Source organism: Orbicella franksi, chromosome 1 (assembly GCF_964199315.1).
Source record: "Orbicella franksi chromosome 1, jaOrbFran1.1, whole genome shotgun sequence".
NCBI lineage: Eukaryota > Metazoa > Cnidaria > Anthozoa > Scleractinia > Merulinidae > Orbicella > Orbicella franksi.
The window spans coordinates 35,797,270-35,823,226 of NC_138145.1; the positions used below are offsets into that span (position 1 = coordinate 35,797,270).

General features: G+C 47.8%; 1 protein-coding gene and 1 pseudogene across 2 annotated transcripts in view; one reads left to right on the forward strand and one right to left on the reverse strand.

The window, feature by feature from the left end:
* The window catches only part of LOC145479967 (uncharacterized), a 331,443-nt pseudogene that overhangs the window by 152,417 nt on the left and 153,069 nt on the right, over positions 1–25,957 (reverse strand). The gene's annotated exons all lie outside the window — the stretch shown is intronic.
* Positions 13,312–14,789, forward strand: LOC145480387 (uncharacterized). The gene has a single exon (XM_081458674.1). It carries the CDS (start codon positions 13,573–13,575, stop codon positions 14,230–14,232), a length of 660 nt encoding a protein of 219 aa, XP_081314800.1. The 5' UTR covers positions 13,312–13,572; the 3' UTR covers positions 14,233–14,789.

Here is a 25,957-nt window from a genome sequence, read left to right on the forward strand (position 1 = left end):
TGGACTTCGTGGATCTTGATGAGCGTGTATCCCATGGCAACGGCTTTCTCGATTTCGGGGGTGCACCAGGTCCCTCGTAGCGTGCGTTGCTCGGCCGTGTGAGAGCATCGATGTGATTTCTCAAGGAGGGGTTTGTTCATTTCGTGTTCCACGCACGATCGGCAGAGTGGGAAGGTGAGTTTACCCCTGTGCCGAAAAGGTAGAACGGGATGGTAAAGTTCGTGAGGTGGTAGTATGTCCACTTTGGCCATACCGAAGTAGTGATGGATGTCTTGGTCGTCGGGGTTGACGATGACTTGCGGGTGTCCTACGGGGTATTTGCTTCCCTTGTTGACCCAGGGGTAGAGCGACGTCACGTCGATGTACTTGATTTTCTCTCCTTGAGCCACGTCGGCCACGTGATGTAGTTTGACGGCGTTCGTGCGTCCTCCGAAGAAAGCTTCTCTGGGTTCGAGCGGTTTGACGATTTCGAACGTGTCTAGAAACTGGCTGAGATCAGGGTCGGTTTTGACTTCTAGGGCCCAGTCGCATTCCCACTTGACGCAGAGCTGGTAGCCTTGACGACTGAGAAGGTCGTGTTTGCGGAGTGTGGCCTCGTAGACTTCCTGCATGGTGCGATCGGCGTGATAGATGGGATGTCGGTCTCGATGGGTCGGGAAACAGCGTGGACATCCGTGCCATAGACATCCGTGGAATTCGTAGACGGTTCGAGTGGTCGGATCGTATCCGTCCACGAGATGATTATCCAGTCGGATTTCACCTCCGTTTCGCACGGTGCGGATACGATCGCCTTGACCCGTGCGTTGCAACGAGTGTTCTTGCCAGGCTAGCCATTTCAGGGCTTCGACGGACTGATTGGATCGGGCACCGTGCCATCCTCTCGGGGGTCTGGAGGCGATGGTGTTGAGCGGGACGAGTTTCTTGCGCCAGAATCGGTTGCAGGCGGAGGCGATGGTGATGCATTTCTCCATGGGGTCAAAGTCGGCTTTTTGTTTGAATTCTTGCCGGAACTTTTGACAGCCCGCTTTGAGGAGTTTGACGTCCGACTCGCAGTAGGCTTCCATTTCTTCCCTTAGTACGAAATGGTAGTGGTCGTTGACTTTCTCTTGGTACCACTGGTCGAATTCGGCTTTCTTTTTGGCGGACATGCCGTCGGGATCGTACATGTCTCGCGGTGGCATGGGACCTTCGTACTCTTGATTTTCTAGAGTGTTGAATTTGTGTGGGAAGAATCCTTTACGCAGTTCCTGGATTCCGAAGGTGGCGGGAAAGTTGGCCAGCGGGAACGGGAGAAAGCAGAGGGAATCTTTGAAAGTCAATCTGTCGGATTTTAGGGACAGTTTCTTGGTGCCGACGGTGATTGGGTCGGTGACTTCTCGATGGGTGGCGTAACAGTGTTGCAGGATGAACATCCCGTCGTAGCCTTTGAGATTGTGAAAGAGGACGATGACGTTCCGTTCGTCTCCGTCCTGGTCGACGGCGAGGGATTCGAGGTGTTCGAACATGTCGGCGGTGCAGTTGGGCCCGTAGAAGGAGTGGCATATCTCATCTTCGTCGTCTTCCAGGCAGAGTAGAATGGGTGTCTGATTCCCTTCGGCGTCGGTGATGGCTTCGTAGTCGCAGTACACTTGAAGGGGCGGGTCTTTGTCTACCCAGACTCGCGTGTCTGGATCGTCGGGTCCGGGTTCTTCGAAGGGTCGCCCGTTGACTTGGTCGCGCGACACGCGTATCTTTTTGGGCTCGTCTTCGTCTTCGGGGATGCGTTGGATGTAACAACGGTGCGTCTCCAGATAGACTTGTTTTTCACAGATGCTGCATTCGCCCCATCCGCACTTGTGACCACGGGGACGCCCTCCTCGCTTGTTCTTGCGTTTAAGCTCGTAGACGTGACAACACTTCTCACACTTTTTGTAAGTGTTGCAGATGGAGTGTTTGCTGTGACTCTGGACTTGCGAGTGAGCGTCGTAGCATCGGTCTCCGAAGAATTGTCTGTGACACGATTGGCAGATCTTGGTGGGTTCGGGAAACTTGCCTGGAGCTAGGGGTCGTTTTTTCTCGATGAAATCGGGGCAGTCTTTTCGTTTGCAGGCGGTGCACCATTGACCGAGGCAGGGATGATGACGAAAGTCGTCGTGATCGTAGCCTCGATTGCATTCGTCGCAGAAGTAGGATTTGCCGAGGAATCCCTTAAACGAATTGCATCCGTCGTAGTGATCGCCTTCTTTGATGAGACGAATGATCTTATCCGAGGGTTCGGGTCCCGCGTAGATGATCATGTGGGGTGGGTCGATGGACATGACTTTGAGCTGGTAACCAGGTAACGCTTTTTGAAATTGTTGCAGTTCGGGAATGCCGCAAGGTCCTTCGGGAACGTTGGCTCGACGGTGGAGGTCTTTGGCCAATCGCTCTTGGACGGGTCGCCCCTGTTTGAGATTGTGGTAATCTTGGTCACGCGTATTCATGTCGGCGTCTACCAGGGCTTTCATGGTGACGATGGCGCGAGCGCAGCAGAGAGTGTCTTTGTTTCGGATGGTCACGCGCGACCGTTTGACGATTCCCCGCACGGCGGCGCAACTCGGCCTGTATCGTTTTCCGTTCCCACTGCCACGACCCGGGGTACGTATGAAAGTGGTTTCCATGGTAAACGTGTCGTCGGGGGTGAATTCTTCGTTGGAGTTGAGTTTGGCCGCGAGAGACTGGAGATAAGTGGCTAGTCTTTCACTCCCTTCTTCGAATTCTCGCACGGTGAAGGTGGTGGATTGAAAGGCGTGCGTGAAGGCACGGGACTGCATGGTGAAATGGACCGTGGAGTTGGGTGTCAGTGTAGGATCCTGAGCGATTTGTTGCTCGATGGATCGTTGAAGGGCCTGAGTCAATTCTTGGCCTAGATTGTCATCGCGAGTCACGTCTCTGTGTTGTCTGAGCGTGGCTTCGTACCGTTGTTTGTTGAGGACGTTTCGCCAGCGACGTCGAGCGCCTACGGGTCTTAAGTCGAAGTCTAGGAGGGGGCTTGTATTGCTACCACCTCCGGTTTGGAGCGTCGCTCGGTCGTGAGCCGGATCAAAGATCCAGTCGTCATCGTCGAAGGGGAAGGCTTCGTCGTGGGTCCGTCTGGTCTGTAAAGACAACAAACACAACGTTTTTTTTTTAATTAGTCAGTTTTTTATTATCAGTAATCCAATAAGTAGACGACAACATCTAATGCCTTCCTGAAACTACTTCCTAGATAGAGTCTCTTTTTCTCGTTACGCTTGTTGACATAATAACCATAGAAAGCTGGAAAATGAGATCTGCCTCCGTAATTAAATCTACGTGTATATTTCTGTCTTTTGATTTGTATGTGACCGTGGCCCCATTGTCTTTTCAGTTCGGCGTAATCCAAGATACTTCTGTGAAGTTTGTTCAATAGTTTATTGTTCCTTCTATCGCGTATGCTTTGCCAAGTTGCTAAGTCAAGTACGTAGCACTTCAGTTCTTCCGGTAGCCAATCCCAGTAACTCTGCAATAGAGTGGGAACGATTTCTTAACTACCTATTATGAGCATACTTAGCGGAGCGATAAGCGACGGGGTTAGATGAAAGTCTTTTCTATGGGTACCATTCCTGGCCTAAACAACCCTAACAATACGGTTCTTATACAGCTGTCGTATTGGTCTACGTAGGTTCCGTACATGCGCATTTCCCTATTTCCATTTCGTGAGCATATCCGTTGAACCACTTTGATTGGGCCATGGTCCCATGATGCTTTGATCTTGGCGAAGGTGCGTATCTCGTTACAAAGCTCTCGCCTGATTAAACGTTCGCGTGTCTCGACGAGAGCCTGGGCCTCTCGTAAATGGAGAATGTAAGTTTGCACCTCGGGAGGTAACCAATCCCAGTAATTCTATGAAAAAGATTAGGGTTAGAGTTCTAAAGATTACTTTCTTACATAGGGTGCATGTTATACTCACTGATTCATATTGATCCATCAGTTGGTTCATCTCCTCGTCGGTCAGCTCCTGTGCCATGGTTTCTTCTTCTTCTTCTTCTTTTGAGCGCTCGATACAAGTTGAATAACTCAGAGTGACTCGAACGGACCCACTCACTCATTTTTATACACGCGGTATAATGGTGTCCAGTCTCTTACCGTGAGGGGGTAACCCCTTACCAAACATGGTATAAATGGTGTCCAGTCTCCTACCGTGAGTAGGGGGTGGTAGGGGGATACCCCCTATCCCCTGGGTCTGGGTAACACGTGACTTGGTCTCGATCTGTGATTGGCTGGACGGATCTTCATAAAAAGGAATCCGCGTCGTCGGTTCGCCACTCTGAGTTTTTTGAACTTGTATTGAGCGCAGTCATGGCCTTGAGAGAGATTGGACTACAAAACCATGTACCTAGAAAGCCTAATATTACGTATGAGGAAGCCATCGACCAGATAGACGCACCCTGGACCCGATTTTACGAGGAGAGGAACTTTCCTATCCGGGATGTGTTGGCGGGTCGACGATGGATGATACACATCCAAGACTCTAGTCAGCTCGAGGTGATGCTCCACCAAATCTTCTTTTTCATGGACGTGCAAAGGGAGAACTGGACGCGGAGTCATAGCATGTATCGGAGAATAGAGAAGTGTTTCGCGAAAACGTTGTTTAACGTGATCCGTACTATATACAAGAACCTTGTATGGGACGTGAAGGTGAAGCCGCCCGTGGACCGGATCACGTTTCACAGACTGATGCTGTGTTACGGGTTCGAGCCTTTCCAGACCTACTGGACTCGGAGACAGAAGAGAACAGCGAAACGCTATGTGAACGTTATCAATTTTTATTACCGTACTTTTAATCAATGTGACCAAGTAACAATGCGATCGATGATCGACGCGAACGATAGATTACCCAACGTGTAAATAGTTGTGAAATAAAAAAATCAGAGTGTGTTTTTTCTTAGTATGGGTCCTGTCCGTTAATCAGTATGGCTTCGGCGACTCCTCGTGGGTATTCGTCGATCCATTGAAAGAACTTGCAGGTACGCTTGGGACATTTGAGATAGAGCCTGTCTGGGTTGGACTGGGAGTGGGAGGTGGCTAAGACCAGGGATTTGCTGCATAGACATCGGAAACGAGCGGGGTCGATGTTCCTGTAGCAGGGGTGGGTCTGTTCTTCGACGCGTTTCAGGTAAGCGTCCACCTCTTTGACGCCACAGGTCACATAACACTTGGTGTAGAATCTGGAAGAGGGGCATCGGTAATATTCCCAGGTACCACCGTCTGGGGTTTTCACGCTTCCGTATGTCAGGGGTACCATACAACGCGGGCAAGTGGGATCTTGGGGTTTCAGTTGGGCTAGGAACTGATCGGGGTCGAATTCCTCCCACACTTGGACTTCGGTGGATTCTCCTCGGGCATCCACTTCAGGGGCTGCTTCCAGGAGTTGCACGGTTCGAGGAGGTGAGTCTGAGAAGATAGAGAACGAGTTAGTATCCCAACAAGGTGTTTTCACGTCGCATGGTTTGTAGTTGTTTACCTTCTACTTCTCTTTCTACTCTCTGGGGCAAGAGCAGTTTCAGTTTCTTTTTGGGCGATTTTTTCTTCTTCCTGACGGGTTCGACGTGTGAATCCATGACGACTTCTGCTGAAAAGTGACCCGTGATGGAATGCGTGGTTCGACTTTATGGGCGTTTTTAACCAATCAGTGACGTGTGGTGTGATGGGATCATGTGACGGTCTTCGTTCCGATTGGCGGGATCTGAAGTGGGCACGTGATCCGGGAAAAGTACGGAGTGAAAGTGGATCCACGGCGCGGGTATAAAAGGAGCCCGTGGGACGCAGCGAATCATTCTCGACTTGCTGTTGACGCGGTGATGACCTGTAGGATTTTGGATGAGACAACAGTTGAATCGAGCTTCCGACGTTTTGGATAGAGTCGAAAAAGAAGGCGAAAGACCGTTACACGCGAGGATAATTGACTTGGAGTTATGTCTTGTCTCTCCTTTGTACTATAGGCTCCAGAGGCACTTGATAGACTGGGGTGTGCGTGGTTGCTATCCTCATTTGTCGGGCTTGGATATCACGAAGCGAGCGGATCGAGAAGGAAAGAAGTTTAACGAGTTTGTCTGAGGGTGTCAAGATGACTTACTATAGCAACTCGAACCAGATTCGGGACCTCGTGGAACAGATCGTGGATCTGAAGGTACACACTTTAAGAGATCTCGACGCCATTCCGGATGTCAGAGTGGACATGTACATTTTTGACAATCTCTTCGAACCGTCAGGTCAAATACCCGATAGTCTGTGGTCTTTCGAGCTCTTGATGAGACGTCGTCCTGACTGGGGTGGTACGATTTTGGAGATGATGAAGAAGAACAAACACGTGTTTTTGTTCTGCGGTGAGTGGTGTCGCGTGATGTACCGAAGTGGTAGCGGACAATTCAAATTCGTTCATTGTCGGGATCTCACCCTGGACACCGAGCGTGCTTGTTTAATCGCCACGGATCACCTCTCGTACCTGATGGCCGATGCCATCCGTGATCTGTTTGAACCCTTGCGGTTCGCTTGTGACCTGTCACGACGGGTGTTGGAGAACGACGAGAGTCCCATGGTGAAGGAAACACTGACGTTCAATAGGTGCACTTACAAGGAAACATGTCTGAAGTTGGAAGAGTTGATCTACGATATCATGCGTCAGCGTGATCTGTGGAAGGATCGGTTTTTCTTCCGTGCCATCGAGGCCGCGGAGGATGACCTGTGTGGTGAGTGTAAAGAGAGTATGCGTCAAGCATTCTATGTGAAGGGGAACGAGGAGGAAGCCCTGAAGTGGAGACCCGGTAAATGTGATTGGAGAAATTGTAAATATTATGCCATGGATACCTTTGAGGAAGACTGTGATGATGAGTACGGTCAGGAAATGTAAGAACATGAACTATGCCCAGTACTTTTCAGATTCGGACTAAGTCTTTTTCGCCTTCTTTTTTGTTTAGCCAATCAGAGTCGATCTTTTCGTAAGAACCAATCAGGCACGACGTTTTTGTACATATAAGAAAGTGTGAATAAAGAATTGGGTTCAAATCTTCATGTCTCTTGTCCTGAGTTGGTTGATCTCTAGAGTGGGTACGACCATGAACGATCGATGGTGTTGGACGACCTTGTGTTCCAAGTGCACTAGTGTCTACGAGCGATACGGTAAGGGTGAACCCCTCCCCGACCTTGTCAGCGATTCACCTTTGGAGGTGTTTGACCATACCGACGTCGAACCCAACGTGATGCGTTTTGTCGTTTATATCTTGTGGTTGAAACGGCAACCCGATTCATTTAAGAAGTATCTCGAGGTACGGGAGCAACGTTTCGAGTTGTGGAGACAGTGCGTGTACAAACTTTATCGACTATGAAGAAAGGTCAAAAGCCGCTTTCGACCGGAACGTTACTGGGACGGTACCGGGATCCTTCCAGACCCGGTAGTCTAGGCGGTCTGACGCGGTTCGCCCAGGCCAATAAGATCTCGGTACGACGCGCTCGCGAGGTCCTGCAACGGGATTTGGGGTACACGCTGCACAAACCCAGACGTCGTCGTTTTCCCACGGTCCCGGTGGTGGTGTTCGGCATCGACGAGCAGTGGGCGGCTGACCTGATCGAGGTGATCCATATTTCGAAGTACAATCGAGGGTATCGTTATCTCTTGACGGTGGTGGACGTGTTTTCCAAGCACGCCTGGGTCCAGCCCTTGAAGAGCAAGACGAGTAAAGCGGTGACGGAAGCCATGGCAAAGATCCTGAAAGGCGGTAGAAAACCCATCAATCTCCAGACGGACGACGGGAAGGAATTCTACAACAAGACGTTTCAGGATTTGATGAAGCAGAAAGGCATTCATCATTTTTCGACGCGCGGGGATACGAAATCCAGTGTGGTGGAACGGTTCAATCGGACCCTGAAGGAACGTATGTACCGGTACTTCACCGTGAAGAATACGATGACGTATGTGCCCGTGTTACAAGAGTTGGTCCGAGGGTACAATCGATCGTATCATCGCAGTATCAAGATGGCTCCCGATCAAGTGACTTTGGGCAATAGCGAGGACGTGTGGGAGACTCTTTACGGTAAAAAGAAAAAAGGGACATTGAAGAAACCGCAACTCAAAGTCGGGGATCGTGTGAGACTGAACAAGAAGTTCCGTCAGTTCAAGAAAGGGTATTTACCCGGATGGACCGAGGAGGTGTTCGTGATACGCCGAGTGCGTCCTGGGAAGGTCATCACGTACAAGGTGGAAGAATGGGACGGTACGGCGGTCGAGGGCACGTTCTACGCGCAAGATTTACAAAAGGTGAACGTGAAAGACGACGATCTGTTCCGCGTCGACAAGATCGTCAAACGAAAAGGGGATAAAGTCTTGGTGCGCTGGAAAGGTTGGCCAGTCAAGTACGACAGTTGGGTGGATAAAAAGGGCTTGTACGTGACCCAAAAGCCCAAGACGAAAAAATGAAAGACTTTTACGTGCAACTGATGAGCAATGCCAGCACGAGCGAGTTCCCGGACAACAAGGCCCAAAGTTTCAAGAACCGTCTGCCGAACCCGTTGCAGTTGAGAGAGTCGGGATGGAAAGTGGGAATCAGCGACCTCTCGTTTCCGTCCGCGACGCGTAAGATGGGTTTGAAGAGATCTATTCTGTTTGAATTCTGGTGGATCGATATGGTGAACGCGTCCATAAACCTATACACGCGGGTCTCTTCGGTGACGCGAGAAGGCGATTTGGAATTCACGCCGAGGAGTGGTACCGAGTTAATGAACATGATACGAGATCGATACCTGCATAGGTTGAACTCTCGAACGGATGTCGACGTGACCCTGTACAAGAAAGACAGTCCCAACGAATTACTGTACACGGTCATGCATCGGGCCGAGCATGGAGAATGCGTCCTGGACAATTCGAGAACGTGCCGCAGTCTCCTGATCCATGGTAAACGCGTCTACCCTCAGATGAACATCGGCATCGAATTGGCCCAGAGGATGAAATGGATCAAGATGGGAACGTTACAGAACGGACGACCGGGTTACGTCTTGGGACCCCATTTGAGGAAAGAATTTCCCAATGGAGTCGTCCCCACGGCCACGGACTTGATCATAGGACAAAACGACGGGGACGAACTATTTTACAAGATCGACACGGACACCTTACATTTGAGTTGTTTCATCAATTGGGTCTTCACGGACCTGGATCGCAGTTACGCGGAAGCGTTCGGTCACGAGCGTCGTTCCTTGTTCGTGTATTCGAATGTGGGACAGAGTATGGTGACGGGAAATAAAGTCACGGACCTGTTGAAACAAGTGCGTTACGATCCGGACGTGGTCGACCTTCAACCGAGACACATCCTATATCTACCGGTGCGTACGGGCGTTTTGGACATTATCGAGACTGAGGTGTCGGAGGAAGACGGACGACTGGTGGACTTTGCGTCGGGTGTGACCACGATCACGTTGCATTTCAAGAGAAAGGATGAGTGATTTTTACATCACTTTACCCAGTCACAGCAGTAAGAACGAGTTTCCCGAGAACAAGGCCAACAGTTTCAAGATCAGGTTACCCAATCCCTTACGCCTGGAGGGACATGGATGGAAAGTGGGGTTGTTTAGCATCGCCATGCCGGATGACCGCGTGAAGCTGACTTCCTTGATGTCGAACCATGATAAGAAAGTCAACTTGTTCTATTGTGCCTGGAGACGCCTTGAACCTCGAACATCCAAGGGGTATTCGTATGGAAACGCTTACTTCGACACGGATGACCTCAAGAATGCGATTTACCACGTGGACGGTGTTGGACTCATGAAATCCATGATCGCCTTTTTCGAGCGACAACGCATCTTCAAACACGACGGACCCAAATTAGGATCCAAATATGTCGGAGACGACGGGAAGAGAACCTACATCAAGTTCAAGTGGGACGGGGAAGACCTGGTCACGGACAACGAAAACATCGTACGTCACGGAGCGGATGTACCCGCCTCACTCATCAATGTCGACCTGGCTATGAAAATGGGATGGCTCCAAAAGAGCAGCAGCGGTTACGTGCTGGGACTTAACTTACAGCTCGAATTCTTCAATGATGAAATTCCCAACCTTAGTGTCCGCGATGGGGATGTAATTGGCTCGAATGGGGTACCTGTCTTTTGGAAGGTCGTAACCTTTTCATCGAGGGGAGTCAAATATTTGAGACTCAGCATCCATTGCAATTGGCGTTTTATGAACCTGAACGAGGCTTTTGAGGCAGTGGTGGTGGTGGGAAACAAGTCGCGATCCTTACTCGTCTACTCGGACGTGGCTAGAAGTGGCGTGGTGGGAAATCAAGTCACGGATTTACTGAGAGAGGTCAACTTGATTCGAAAAGGCGCCGGTACTCAGTACTTCGAACCCGCTCACATTCAATATATTACCGTGCGCAAAGAGGTACTGGACATTATAGAGGTGCAAGTGGCAGAGGCAACAGGAGAACTGACGACCTTTGGAGCTGGCAATACGATCGCGACGTTACACTTTAAGAAATCATGATCGGTGGAGCTTTGATACGGTTTCATCCCGACGGATACCAATCGGGGTCTGGCATATTCGGCCAGGTTTGGAAAGGCATCAAGAAACGAGGTCCCGGCATTCTCAAGGACGTTCTGAAGGAGACGGCCATCGAGGGTCTGAGAGGTTTAAATTCGGGCGGTCAAGGAGGAAAGCCCAATTGGAAAGGTGCACTCGCCGGGTTGAAGCGGGGAGCCATACGCTCCGGGAAACGTAAAGCGACGGAAGAGTTCCAACGCGTGTTGGGTGGTAAGAGAAAAAGAAAAGACCTGTTTGGATCATGATTCCCATCTACTCGAGACGCGTGAGACGTCTCCCCGGAGGGATACGCACGTATAAAGGGGGTTCGCTCTTCCAGAGACCCTCAAAACTCCCAGACTACCGTTGGGTAAAGTCAGCACTGGGAAGGAGACGGAAAAGACGACGTAGACGACGATGACGGACCTGGTGGCTCACGCTAGGTCGGCGGGAGTTCGTAACCCCCGCCTGGACATGTTCACCACGCCTCCTACGGATCTCAGCATGTCGTCGCGACGTGAGGTGAGAATCAATCCGTTCAATACGGGGATCAACCCGGTGACCTTCCAAATCGATCCTCAAGAAGACTTCATCGACATGAACGAGAGTTTCTTCGAAGTGGAGTTGGCCGTCAAGACAGCTGCCGGAGGTAATATAGCGCAAGCGACTACCGTCGGACTCGCCAACAATCTGGTCCACACCCTCTTCAAACAGATCAATGTGAGATTGAATGGGACTCTCATCAGTCCCCAGACCGATACTTACCACTACAAAGCCTACCTCGAAGCGCTATTGAACCATGACCGAGACGACGGTGAATCGATCCTGACACCCGAGGGTTGGTACAATTGTCTCGGTGTACCCAGTCGCGGAGAAGGCGACGTGATGACAGGCAACAAGTTGGATCCTGCTCACAACGATTACAAAGCTTTATCCCAAGATCTCAAGAACATGGTTCAAAGTCGAATTCAGTTTTTGGGTGGAAAGAAAGTGACCTTGAGGTTCAAACCTTACCTGGAAGTGTTTTATCTCAGCAAGTTACTGGTACCCGGCGTACAGATCCAGATTGACATGTACTTCAATGCCCCCGCTATGTGGACCATCCAATGGGCCGGTTCCGATACTCTCAGACTGACTGAAGCCGACGTGAAAGTGAGATTGTTCCTATCTCAAGTGAGAGTGACTCCCTCGGTGTACCGAGAACTCATGACCAGCATGAAAGGCGGAAGAGTGGCCACTTACCCCACGGTAAGAGGTGAAATTCGTACTTACTCGCATCCCAATGACAATCGTCATTTCGAGTGCAGCAATCCTTTCCACAGTAAGCTACCTAATCGGTTAGTGGTGGTGTTGATGAAACAAACGGCCTTCAATGGAACTGTGACGGTCAATCCGTTCAGTTTTGAACAATTCAATCTCGTTTCCATCAAACAACTGGTGAGAGGTGAAGAGTACCCCTACGAGACCTTGGAGCTCAAACACGACGATGACAGTAAAGATCTGAGAGGTTACCAAAGATTCCTCAAAGCCTCGGGAGCCTTGTGCAGAGGAAAAGGAAACATGGTCCGGAAAGAGGACTGGGGACACGGCAAGAGATGCAACCTGTTTGTATTTGATAACACGGCCAATGGATGTTTGGACAGTCCAGTGTTGAACCCCAAGCAGGAAGGTGAACTGCGTCTGGTGATCGATTTTGGAGCCAATCCAGGCACAAACCTGACCATCTTGTTGTACGGCGAATTCGAGAACATGATAGAGATCAACGAGAACCGAGTCGTCCTCTACGACGTATACCAGTGAGAAGAAAGAAGAAGAAGAAAAAATGGAGACAGTAGCCTTGAATAATTTGCAGTTGGATTATTTGGCACGGACGAATCCGTCGCTCTGCTGTGTTTTTTACGGCACGGTCCCTTGCGATCGGCTTCCCAGGACAGTCCCTCAAGAGGGACCGACCGCTTACATCGTGAACACGGACCCTCACGACAAACCGGGCATGCATTGGATCGCTTTGTGGGCTGACAAGAACAAGTGCGAGATCCTGGACAGTTACGGTCTACCGTTGGACACGTACGTCACCACCGGACCGATCCAAGCCTGGTTGGACCGTCATTTCAAGTACCAGATTCACAACGGCAAGAGTCTACAGTCCCTGTTCAGTCAGAGTTGCGGTGATTACGCCCTGATGTTCCTGATCGACCGAGCCGAAGGTCGGGACATGAACGAGTTCTTGAATCGTTTTAAGAAAAACGAGTTTGTGGAGAACGATCGTAAAGTAGGGCAGATGTTAGAACGTCTGATCGTGGACGAGTTGGATTGGCGCAAGATTTGTAAAACCCCGTGTCACCAGGACACGTGCGGTTCCTCCCGAGGAGTGCGTCATTTGTTATAAAGTAAGCTGTTCGAAATAAAAGACGTTCATTTTTGAGAAAAGGACGTTGCGTAGTCATGGCTCTTCAGTTTCAAGGGCATAGACATTTGGACAACGTGATAGCCAGGTTGGAAAAACGCTACGGAAAAGCGGGTAAAAAGACGCCTCAACCCAGTGCTTTCAACATGGTCCGAAAAAAACAACCACAACCCGCAAGAAGAGTCGCTCTTCAACCGGCTCCAACGGCTCCAACGGCTCCAATGAGTGTCCTGGACACCGGTGCATTACCAGCGACCGTGACCGTGCGTAGGAAACCCAAGAGAGCCGCAAGAAGAGTCGCTCTTCAACCGGCTCCAATGAGTGTCCTGGACACCGGTGCATTACCAGCGACCGTGACCGTGCGTAGGAAACGCAAGAGAGCCACAAGAAGAGTCGCTCCAAAGGCTCCAAAGAAGGGAAAAGCGTGGTACGCCAAGAATTTCCAGGCGAAGAAACTCGTGAAACGCAAGAGTCGCGCCAAACCACCCATCTGTTTCAATCGTAGAACCACCCTCTTGAGTCTGTTGAAACGCATCCCAGCCGTCAAGACCACCTTGGTCAAGTTGATCGGATAAAAACGGAACGTCTCTAGACCCTGGACCATTTTTTCAAGATCATGGAACGGCGCAAAGCGTTTCAATTTCACACGCCGTCGAGTTTGTTGATAGCGGGTCCGTCGGGGTGCGGCAAGACGGTGTTCACGACCAAACTGTTGTTGGAGAACGGCGACTTGTTCCAACAAACACCGAAGAGTATTCACTACTGCTACGGATCGTGGCAAGACGGTTTCCAAAAGCTCAAGAAGGGTGGAGTCAAGTTTTACGAAGGCATCCCCGACAGCGACCAGTTACCCCGATGGTTTCCTGGCGGGGGTGTGTTGGTCTTGGACGATCTAATGGACGAGGGCGGTAACGACAAGCGCGTGTTGGATCTCTTCACCAAACACTCGCATCATCGGAACATCACGGTGATTTACCTGTGCCAGGATCTATTCCCCAACGGAAAATTCGCCAAGACCATTTCCAGAAACGCGCATTACATCGCAGCCTTCAAGAACCCTCGGGATCAGTTGGGGATACGAAATTTACTTCTGCAATCGTTTCCCACGCAATGGCAAGAGGTGTTGGACACGTTTCGCAAGGTCACCGATCGACCTTACGGTTACATGCTATTGGATCTTCATCCAGCCAGTCAGGACGATCAACGCGTTCTCAGCCATGTGTTAAAAGACGAAGGATTCGTCCGATGCCATCAGTTTGCAACCCCATCATGTTGAGGAGCGAGGTCGAGTGGTTTCCGCTATTCATTCACCTGTGTAAAAACAGGCTCAAATACATCATGAATCCCCACGAGCTGGACTACGAACCGATGAGACAGGTCACGGAATGCGAGAGTTACCGTCAAGTACGGTCCATCATCAACGCATATAACGGTGAAGGTTTCGATTATTTGGTTCATAAACAACGAGAACTCGCCGAGAAGAAGATAGAAAGAGAAAGGTACATGGATAAAAATGAGCTCTTATGGTAGTGACGATTTCAACTTCTCGGCTCTGGAAGATTATTCGCCTTGGGGGACACCGGCTCGGACGAGTACTCCGATTCCGCCTGCCGCGGGTGTGGGTGCGAGTCTGAACACGCCTCCTTCACCGCGATCGTCACTGGCGACACCGCCTCTGCCCAATGTCTCGCCCGTCGGAGTGGGCACCGCTGGCTCGGGTGCACCGCAGACCAACGTCACGGTGGGTGTCGGCAGTGCTGGATCGGTGTTGCGCGCCAATGTCACGGCAGGTGTCGGGGCACCCAGGATAACAATGTCCACCCCTTTGGCACGAGCCGTTCGAGGAGGAAAACGACCGAGACGCGTCCCGCGTCAAAATACACCGACGTCCTCCAGCAATTCCGGAAGCCGCAGAAGAAGTAGCGCTAGTGGTAGCGGTGGAAGAGGCAGAGGCAGAGGCAGTGACAGAGGTGGAAGTGGAGGCGGAGGCGGAGGTGGAGGCGGAGGTGGAGGCGGAGGCGGAGGCGGAGGCGGAGGAGGTAGTGGTGGCGGAAGTGGCGGTGACTCCACACCGCCTTCGTCGATTCGATCGGGTCTTTCTCGAGCTCGAAGAAGAAGAAGGAGGAGGCGAGGAGACCGTGTTCTCGACCAAGCCCGGATGCAGCAACAATTGGAAGAGATTTTGCGCCAACAACAACAGACGGCCGCGGGTCGACGAATCGCAGGCATCACCACGACGAATACGATCACGACTACCTATAAGAACGGACAACGTCCTACGGTGACTCGCAATTCGACCAGTGTACGAAACTGAGAACCTCACCAAGCTAAAAAGAGTCATGAGTACTTTGGTCTGTTTATTGGATCAACCTTTCAACACCGTGGTGGATTTGGATTCCCTGAAACGTTTGGACGGACTGTACGCTTTCTACCACAAGTATTGGTGGTGTCGAAGGCGGATGTTCGGTTACTACAAATTGTGCAACGCCATTCTCAACGGACTGGCCTTACTGACGGCGGCAGCGAGCATCGTCGTGGGATCCGTGTGTAAAGACGGGTACGCGGCGGTAGGATTGACGGCTCTCGCCGCCGCGCTGAAAGGATGGAACGATTTCAAGAAGTATTCGCTCAAGATGGACATGACCCAATTCGCTTACACGACGTACGAAAAGACGTTGACCGAACTACGGAACTACGCTCTGGGCGGTGTGGAGGAATTGGATGGGTTTTTGGTCAAGATGCAAACGTTGGACGACACGGTGACGGATTTCGCACCTCCCACGTACGACCGATACGTTCGAGACTACGAAACACGATTCGTTCACGCACCTCTATAAGAAGGACGTGTGATCCCTTCGTGAATCATTTAAGGTGGAAACCCGACATGGTGAGGAGAAGTCGAAGGAGACGACGGCGAGTGGGAGTACGTAGAAGAAGGAGGACCCAAACGGGAAAAGGGTTTCTCGACAGTTTAACTAGCGGTCTAAATAGAGAAAAATTGAAACAAGGATGGAAGCATTATTCAGACATTCGAAGAAGAGTGACTCCACGACGGAAAAGTGGTTGGATGAATAATTGGATTCACTGAAACGTTCAAACGTGCCTCTATAAAAAGACGCGTGATCACCTGCCTACGTCATTCTAGTGGAAAAGTGAGTACGTGTAAGAACACGGCATGGTGGTGAGAAAGCGAAGGAGACGACGAGTGGGATTACGTCGAGTGGGAGTAGGAAGAAGGAGGAGGGTCCAAAGGGGAAAGGGTCTTGGTAAACTGGTCGGCACCGTAGCCAAGACGGTGTTGAGCCTTCTCGAAGACTTGTGAATAAAAGAGCGGGACGAACCAACCGGACGTTAGACGCGAACGATGAAGCGGTTGCGACGACAACGTCATTTCTTGACGCGCGTCCTGAAAGAAGCCAATCGAAATAAACGTCAACGGATGTTGCAATACGCCGACAGAGATCAGATCAACGCCATCAGCGAGATGGTTCTCAATTTGCTGAAAAAGAGGATCCCCATCGACGTCACGACTTATGGGAAACTGAAAAGACATAAAAAGGTTTTGCGAGAAGTGGGTAGACGCAAAAACTCTCTCAAGCGTCGAAGAGAGCATCTCCTGAGTCAGAACGGAGCGGGGTTCTGGAGCGGATTACACGGTTGTTTCAAAGCATGTTGTGTACGGTGAAAGGACGCGGCGAAGACGGTTACCCGCTGGAGGGGATCGACGTCATACCCAATTTCCCGCCGAGAGAAGAAGAGTCCAATACCATTCCTAAACTCGTGCAGTTGTTGCAAGACGCCAATCGTCGCGAAGCCCGATGGAAAGACTCGTACGAGTACTTGAACAAGAGGTACCACGACCTGTATCAAGAATACATGACTTTAAAGTTCGGTGACTTCTGCCAAACCTGTCAAACGAAACGAGATACCACGCCGCCCGGTGGGTGCATCGAGTTGTGCAGGGAGTGCGGTAAAGGCAAGCGAACCGTTCAAAGTCTTGAACTCGAGTTGGAAAAGAAAGACGAATCCATACGGTACTGGCAAGACTGTTACGAGACGGCCTTGAGAGAATTGTCCGAGTTTCCTGACACGACCTTGAGTCAGAAGGTATGAACGAAGTCATGATGGTGCCCGTTCAAGAATTCAATCGTCTGCAAGATTATTACAAGGGGAAGATCAGCCAGAATGCCTTGTTGAACAAAGCCGGACGTCTGGCCGCCGAAGAACATCTCATCCTGAACGACAAACGTATCCCCGCCAGCATGGCCGTCAAGATGACCAAACCCCTGGCCAACGAAGAAGGGAAACTGGTGAAACGTATACGGACGGGTAAAAGCGGTCCCATCTCGTACCAGGGAACGACAGAACCCGAAGGCATGGTCGACGCACCCGTCGAAACTCTGTTGAAACAGATCCTCAAGGGAGTCAACCAACCAGCCGCAGCCCCCGTGATCATCCCGCCACAACCCCTTTCTACGACAGGACTGAAAAAGGAGCTGAAAACCCCCATACCCTCCACGTCAGGTTTTAAAAAGGAGAAGAAAACCCCCAAACCCTTCAGTCCATTCGAACAGGTCACGCTAGGTAAAACTCCCCTATCGTCCAAGAAAAAAGCACCCATCTCCGATAGAGCCAGACGTGTACTGAAATCACTCGGTATCGACTACGACGACGGTGGTTACAGTCCCAAAGGCAAGTCAAAGAAGTACAAGAAGGCCAAACCGTCAGCCGCAGAAAAGTTACAAGCAGGTTGGGAAGATTTCGAAGACCCCTGGAGAAGGGGACTAGACTATGACTCGGATTAAGAAGAAGGGAAAAAAGGCGCCTGCACCCCCGAAGAGAAGTACCCGACGTCGCCGTCAACGAGGGTATGGGTTCGACATCCAAAAATGGTTGGGCAAGACCGGGATCGAGTTCCATTGGCCCGGTTATCAGTACATGGGACCTGGTACCAAACTGAAGAAACGTCTGGCGCGAGGAGACCCCGGGATCAACCGTCTGGACCGACTGGCCAAACAACACGACATTGACTATTCCAAGGCCAAGAACTTACAGGACAAATGGAACGCCGACACCAAGATGATCCAGGCCATCGACAGATTACCCGGACGTAAAACCATGACAGAACGCATTGTTAAGAAAATCATGCAGGTCAAGAAACGTTTGAAATTGTAAAACCTTTATTGTTGTTATAATTAAAGTTACACACACGCTTTTGTTGTTTTTTTCAAAAAGAGTCTCTTTTTCTTTAAGTCGAAAATAAATAGTGTTCTAACTGATCCATAAGTTCGTTGGTGAATGGGAAATGACAACGGTTCTGTTCTACTGTATCTTCGCGTTCAAACTGCGCGAACCCGCGTCCCATGTCATGAAGCATGGATGCCATCTGATCAAGCTCACTAGCTATTTCCATGGTCATCTCTTCCATTTCTTGTTCTTCTCGTACTCGTTTCATTCGGTTTTCTTCTGCTTTCTTCCTATTTTTCCTGATTTCCGAAAGTCTCCGTTGTACAGGATCCTCGGGTTCCGCTAACATACGCTCTAATTCCTCTACCAACCCTTCATCAGGCTCAGAGTCAGAGTCAGAGTCAGAGGAGAAGGAATAAGACAACCGCTTCCCACGGCGTTTCGGTGGGGGTAATACCTGTGGTGCTGCAGTGGTATTGGAGCGTCCCATGTCATGAAGCATGGATGTCATCTGATCAAGCTCACTAACTATTTCCACGATCCTCTCTTCCATTTCTTGTTCTTCTCGTACTCGTTTCATTCGGTTTTCTTCTGCTTTCTTCCTATTTTTCCTGATTTCCGAAAGTCTCCGTTGTACAGGATCCTCGGGTTCCGCTAACATACGCTCTAATTCCTCTACCAACCCTTCATCAGGCTCAGAGTCAGAGTCAGAGTCAGAGGAGAAGGAATAAGACAACCGCTTCCCACGGCGTTTCGGTGGGGGTAATGCCTGTGGTGCTGCAGTGGTATTGGTGGATGACGGTAGTGCTCTTTGTGGTGGTGGTGATCTTAGTGTCACTGCTCTTAGCGGAAATGGTGATGGTAGTGATGCAGTAGTGGTGCTTGTGCTCTTATCGGCGGCGGTCGTGGTGGAGGCGTAGGTGATGGCGCTTTCATTAGAAGTGACCGTGGTGATGGATGATGATGATGATGTTATCGAGCAACCCGGAAACAAACCTCTAAGAATTTCATCCGGATCATACATATCCTCATTCCTTACCTCACACCTCTCGGCCCTGCGTCTTTTCTGTTCGCGAACTTTCTCGGGGTTTTCCGCGGGGCGCCTGAAATCCGTTAACCCTATACGGACTCTAAACAGCTTCCGAAGAATTTTCTCGTGATTGTACTTAACCCCATTCTTCCTTTCTAATGATTTTATAGCCTCGCCCGCAATGTGCTTAAACCGTACCTCACACCTCTTGGCCCTGCGTCGGGCACGATATCGTCTTTTCTGTTCGCGAACTTTCTCTGGATTCTCCTTTTTCCACTCTCGCGCGAACTCTCTTCTTCTCACTCTCTGTCGTTTCAATGCTGCAGCGGAGCGGGCAGGCATGGTCTCAAAAACTTCCACAGTTAAAAAGCGCTCTATACACATACAAAGATGCAGAGTGAAGAGCGAACGACGCGGATTCGCTTTACGCAGATCCGTTCAACCAATCACAGATCGAGACCAAGTCACGTGTTACTTAGACCCAGGGGACCTCACGGTAGGAGACTGGACACCCTTTATACCGCGTGTATAAAATAAGCGAGTCGGACCGTCAAAGGCACTCTGAGTTTTGAACTTGTATGAGCGCCCATTACAGAAGACTGTGGAGACTCTCGTTGCTGTGGAATCTCAAAGGACCGAGTGAGTATAGCATGGAAGTATTAGAGCGGTGTGATTCCGAGTTGACTACCTTGAGAAAGCGAGTGCAAGAGTGGATGAAGGTTTCATTGGGGTGTGCCTAGACAAACTAGATCTTCTGTTCGTAGAGACAAGTTTATGGGGCGCTGACGAGGACGAGATCAACAATTTAGTAGCCCATGTAGACTTTGCACGTGACGCTTACAGACAATTGCTTTAATTCTAGCCATGGAACAACCCCTCCATTGCCATGTGTGTAAACAAACCAGACCTTGCTGCCGCCGACCAATAATAGAGTTGAGTCAACGTGGGACCCACGAAAAATTCGTACGCGCGCTCACGGGACCGCTGAGAGAAGTCTGGGGACTGGGGAGAGTCTGGGAAACCTGCTGCAAGACCATCTATGGCGAGCATTTCAATTACGAGACCCAAAAATATGCCCCCGTCTTCCTGGGAAACAGTTACGACCAGGCCATGTCACGGGTCAATCATGTAAAATCGTTCCTGTAATATGGGCGCCAGTCATCAGGACTAGGCACAAGTCCCGCAATGTAAAAATTAAGTCCTGGTGTATCCAATTAAAAAAAAAAAAGTTGTTTTTTGCTCTATTTTTCAGACTCCGTGTCTCCATTACGTGCAAGCACTCCAGACGATGCAAAAATCACATTCTCTCTTTAAAGGATCTTTATTAAAATGTTACAGGCATGGATAAAAATGTTTTTTCACTCCTCTGATTTTTTTACAATTTGTTTGATAAATGCTCGGTACGCCAACTCGTCTCTGTTGTCCCAAGCGCTCTTCCACTCTTTCCATCCGTCCTCAAATCCCTCCGGCAACTTCTCCAAACACACGGGGTCTTTAAACGAGATGGACTGGTCAGCAAGCATCTTCTCAGACAGCATTCTTCTGAAACTCAGCACCTCATCCGCCAGCTTCGTCACCTCTTTCTTCAGGAGGACATCCATAGCGTGAGAAACGGCGCATTTCATCATCTTTCCAAGAATACCGTCATGAACAGCATCCATCACCCTCGCGGCAAGTTCTTCTTCTATCTCCTCTTCAGAAACCTCCACCTTCGTCTCGCTCTCCTCTGAGGACATCTTCTAGTCGTCTAGCTCAAAACAACTATACTCCTTCCACACTCGCGCAAACCCTTTTATTCCCATCCAAACCTCGATTTCATGCATATGACAACCTCGAGTTCAGGGATTGGCTATCGCCTTATTTGGGCACGCGCGTGACCTGGGATGCAAAAGACTGCTGACCTGTGACGTCACTGCAGACGCATATTTTGATAACCCCCTAACTCATGAATATATTAATGAGCAAATCCGGCCCTCTGATTGGTCGAGAGCCTTTTTTAATGATATGCACGGCCTTCTGATTGGCTACGGCCCACACAAGCGTCCTACACTACTGCAGTACAATCTGGGGATCATTTGCGGGCCTGTAAAGTAGTCCTAGACAATAGGCTGTCACATAAATTTTTGACTTTGGGGGATGTTACTTTGCTTTTTATCAAAAATTGCCCCTAAAATTATTAAACTGAGCGGGAATTAAAAAAAGAAAAAGAAAAAAAAACACTAGATAATTTTTTTAGACCGTGGACATCAATGAGATTAATCCATATTCGACGTAATCCCAGAGTTTCAAATTAATTGAAACATTTTCAAGCTGCTAATTTTCAGAGTCAACCCAAGAAAATATTAGGCTGATTTTCACTCCCGTTGTTTGTTGCCTTCATTATAATTTTCTTTTGTCTCGAATCACCATGCTATTGTACACTTCTGTATATCATGAATTCATAAAACGCGGGATCGTTTTCCGTCGATTTTCCGGAAGCATACTAAAGTTTGCCAGTAATTAGATGTTATAAGATTCATTTAAGACCAGAAAACCATTTAGACAAGTCTTGAAGACATATAGTTTGCAATAACATTTAAAACAGCTTTGTTTTTGTTGTATTTTGACACCTTGAAACTTCACTCGCAATTTTCTCGAAAACGCTCCAATAAAATCGAATCGAGCCACCTTAAACTTGAGGTGTTAAATTAGTTGGCTATTTTTATTTTGTCGGTGATCTAGAAGAACCGGATGTTTAAATCGAGACCCGAGGAAGTACTTTTCCTCTGTGTTTTTAACTGAACTTCTTTTTCCACGGGTCTAGCGTTTGTTGTATTTTATGACGGCTGGCGTAGGTTTCAAAAATATCCACATCAAAGAAAGTGCTTTTTGATAGTGTTCGCAGCACGAACGAAATGATCCAAAAAGATGAAATTTGAGAACAGACGTCTGCTTTTATTTGAATTGTCCTTTTTTTTTTTCAGCATATTATTTACTACTTTCCGTTGCCAGTCTCTATGGCATGAGCCTCCATCACCGAGTAATGTTCATGCAATATGAAGTATAAACTATGTTTTTCTCGTGTTTTTTTTTTCCGTTAAACGGAGAGAGAATTCAGAAGTTGCAATTTTTACCTGTAGTCGCTACGAGCGTGGCACCTCTCAATTAAAACATCTGCATGTTTCTGTTTTAGAACACTGCTAGTCAAATTAAATTCTTATTGAATATGACAAGTTTCGGATCGACTTATGTTAACTGAGGACGCGAACTTGCAATTGAAGGATGGATAAACTATTTTATCCACACAAGCGTTTAATCGAAGTCTGAACTTTATTCTATACGAAAAAGCCAAGAAATTCACGAAAATCGATTGTAAACTCAATAAACTAAACAGCTGGTAGGCGGTTTGTTGACATATTGAATGAATGCGCAGAATTATTAATCAATTATAAGAGCCAGACATTTGTTTATATGATCGTCAGCAAACATTGCATCTAACTTGAACTAAAAAGCTACTAACTATGAGAAGTTTTGGTGGCATAAGTTAATTAGTAGGCGATTGAAAAAGCGCTCGCTAGATAGACCAATCAATTGAACAATTCGATATATAATTATACAACGTGGTAAAACGTTCAGCAAAAGAAACAACCTTTATAAGATATAGTCGTGTTTAAAATTATTTATGGAAGCTTTTCCCGTACAGTAACCTATAAAACGTGGACAAAATGTTCCTTGATTATCTTCCAAACCATTGCCTATTAAGGAAAATTGACGTATATTGCCACACTTATTTGTGTATACACTATCTGTCATACACAATAATTCATCTAAAATGAACAAGAGCCTTTAATAACCATTAATATCATATCAGGTAAAGTCATCTGCATTCTATACCTCTCGATAGATGACTCAGGGATGTCTGTTTATGGCATTTAGTCCCATCCCTCTCTCCGCCCCTAATTCACTTTTCTCCAGCTGCTATCAGCTTATTACGCTACTGTCGTGTTTTTGGCTATGTTTATATCTTCCCTCTTCCCTGTTTGCTGCGATTATTTTATTGCTTGAGGTTCCCATGGAATATTCAGGTGAGCATGATGTTTCTTTACATCACAAGCATATGCATAGGCACAGAAAGTTTTCTCTGGTTTGAATTAAATTGTAGAATTACAGGTGGAAGCTTAGGAAAGCAAGAAATGTTATGAGAAGAAGAGCTCGTAAGCGACTGTTTCAACAATTTTTCCGTGTTCTCTTAAACTTGCACAAGTCATAGCAACACAGCTTTTATTTCGTGTTACTCTTTAAGCATTTCTTGGGTATCTTTCTTCTCCGATTATAAAATTTGCGGCCACGTTTTTTGGAGCATATCATTTATCTGTGTCGCAAGTTTCTGTAAAGCGAAACACAAAGCCGGCAATAGAGAAATAGAATATAAAAGTTTTTAATATCAAAGACATGAAACTTAAAATTTCAAGGTTTTAAACACAGAGCGATCCTATAAAAGGCAAGGTCACGCCGCCTTTGAAGCATTTTGTTGGCTTTTTGTGTAATGGTGGAAAGCCGAAATAACGGTCGGACAACAGAAGAAGTCGTGGAGATTATAGCGTTTTTTTTTTTTCGTTAAAACAACGGAGTCATTTACGTAGAATAATATAAGGTAAATAATAAAAATACATTGAAAATAAAACTCATATTAACACTTTAGAAGATACCTTTGGAAGAACAAAAACGACGAATTATCTTCGTCACTTCACGGAACATTCAAATTTCGCCGCTAACTAAAATAACAAAGCTGATGCCTGCGATCAATGAGCTATCGGTTTCCATTTATCTCAGCATGCCGAGAACGAAGAAAAATCTCGTAAGAGGTGACTTTCGTTAGCCTGTGAGCACAGACGGATTTTGGTGGGTTATTCAAACTCGTTCAAATTTATGAGCGTTATGATGGTGCATGCAAACAAAATGCAAATTGAACAACGTTGAGTTATTCCTCAAACTATTCTGTATTCAGAGTAAAGAAATTAGAAACAAAAAAGTGAGATTTCTCCTGAATATTGACGTTAGAGAGGGGAAGGAAGACTCATGGCTGAATGCAATAAAGACAAAATTTGAGTTTGTAAAAGGCCGACTGAATTTTAGCAGCAAGACGGTACAACCGCAGCCAATGTTCACCTTGTGGAATCTCTTTCAGATACCTGGCTGAAGAAAAACCCTATTACCGTAGATATAACATATTACCTTCGTAGTCTGCTTGTACCTGAGGTTTTTTACGAGTTTTAGTCTCCAAACTTATTTCTCAGCCGCGTTAGTCTTCGAAGGAGCAAAGGCACCTGGCATCAAAAGAACTAGACACGGCATTTTATAAATTTGAGTGAACAGCTCGAATTTATACGATAGGCTTTCGGAAGTGGAGGAACAAAAATTATGAAGTCGAAATTAAAAAAAGTCAATTTTCTTTGTAAACTCTTCTCTTGAAGCTATCGTTCATTTAGTCAAATAAAACAGAAATTTACACCCGTCGCTCTCCGGAATTTTATGGCAACGCGCTAAAATTAGACCTGAGTGAATAAGCCAATCAAAAGGGAGCGTTGGTCATCCGTTGGGATTTGTGATTGGCAGGCTGAAAACTTCAGCCTCCTTATTGCGTTCGTAGAATGCAGTCCTAATGTAATCAAGTTTCATGGGACGGTGGATCTTGGATCTTTCGACACCGATTTGGCCGCGCCGTAGCAGGGGCAAAAACGAATGACATCATCGCCAAACCATGTGCTGTATGTCCATCCAATAGCCGTGTCCAGCTGCTACGCCATTCTTGTTCTCTTTTGTGGCTTCTTTCGTTGTTTTCGACGTTTTGGAGTCTTCTTTGAACTGGTTTTTCACTCTGATTGCATTCGACTGAAAAGGGAATGCAGTCCCAGTGTAGCGCTTGCAGCGACTGGCAAATTCCAAAACGAGACGAAACAAAACGAGCTCTAGGCGTGTCGCGACAAGCTAGTGGGTGGGACTACTTTACAGGTCGTCTTCAAGGATAGACAAGTAAACCACGGAAAACCAAAGTTGACGGTTATCGGCGATTTATTGCATCAAAGTAAACGATCGTAAACTGAATAACATATGTAACGAATTTCTATCAATTTAGCGGAAAGATTGCGTAACAAATAGTCAAAACTTACACGAGACAAACTACCGATTGGGAATCGATAACATAACGAAATTGAATAATACAACACGTCAAAAAATAGCCAGCGTAAATACTACGCTAAGATACTAAACAAGATTCGATCACAGAAATACACAACAAAAAGAACTGATTAAAAGGCTCAATGCTTTCGAACCTAAAAGGTGGGCATTCACTCTAGTAACGTTAAGAACATTTTCTAATTTAGACGATCATAAATCGATTAACATTGTACAAATGTTTCTTTGTATTCCTTCGCCCATAGCTATAAAAACGTAACTTAATCAAAATGACAAAGGTACTCACATATCGGTTCCGCTTGAACCAAGGGTTAGGATATCAAAAACATCAAGAGTTCAAGGTTGACAAGGCCACGCGAGAAGGAACGAAAAACTACTTTAAAAGGACGCTAACTCAGCTTTTATATGCGCGTGGTGACGCTTAAAGGTCTGATTACAAAACCAATAAAAAAGAGGTAAACATTGTAACTACGTTCGTAACTAAGATAAACAGACAATTATTAACTAATCATGATTGGCCTGGCTACTAAGTAGTGTCCTTAACACCCAGTGCAGACTAGAGTGATATGTTTTGGCCGGGAGAAAACAAATAACATCATCGCAAAGCACG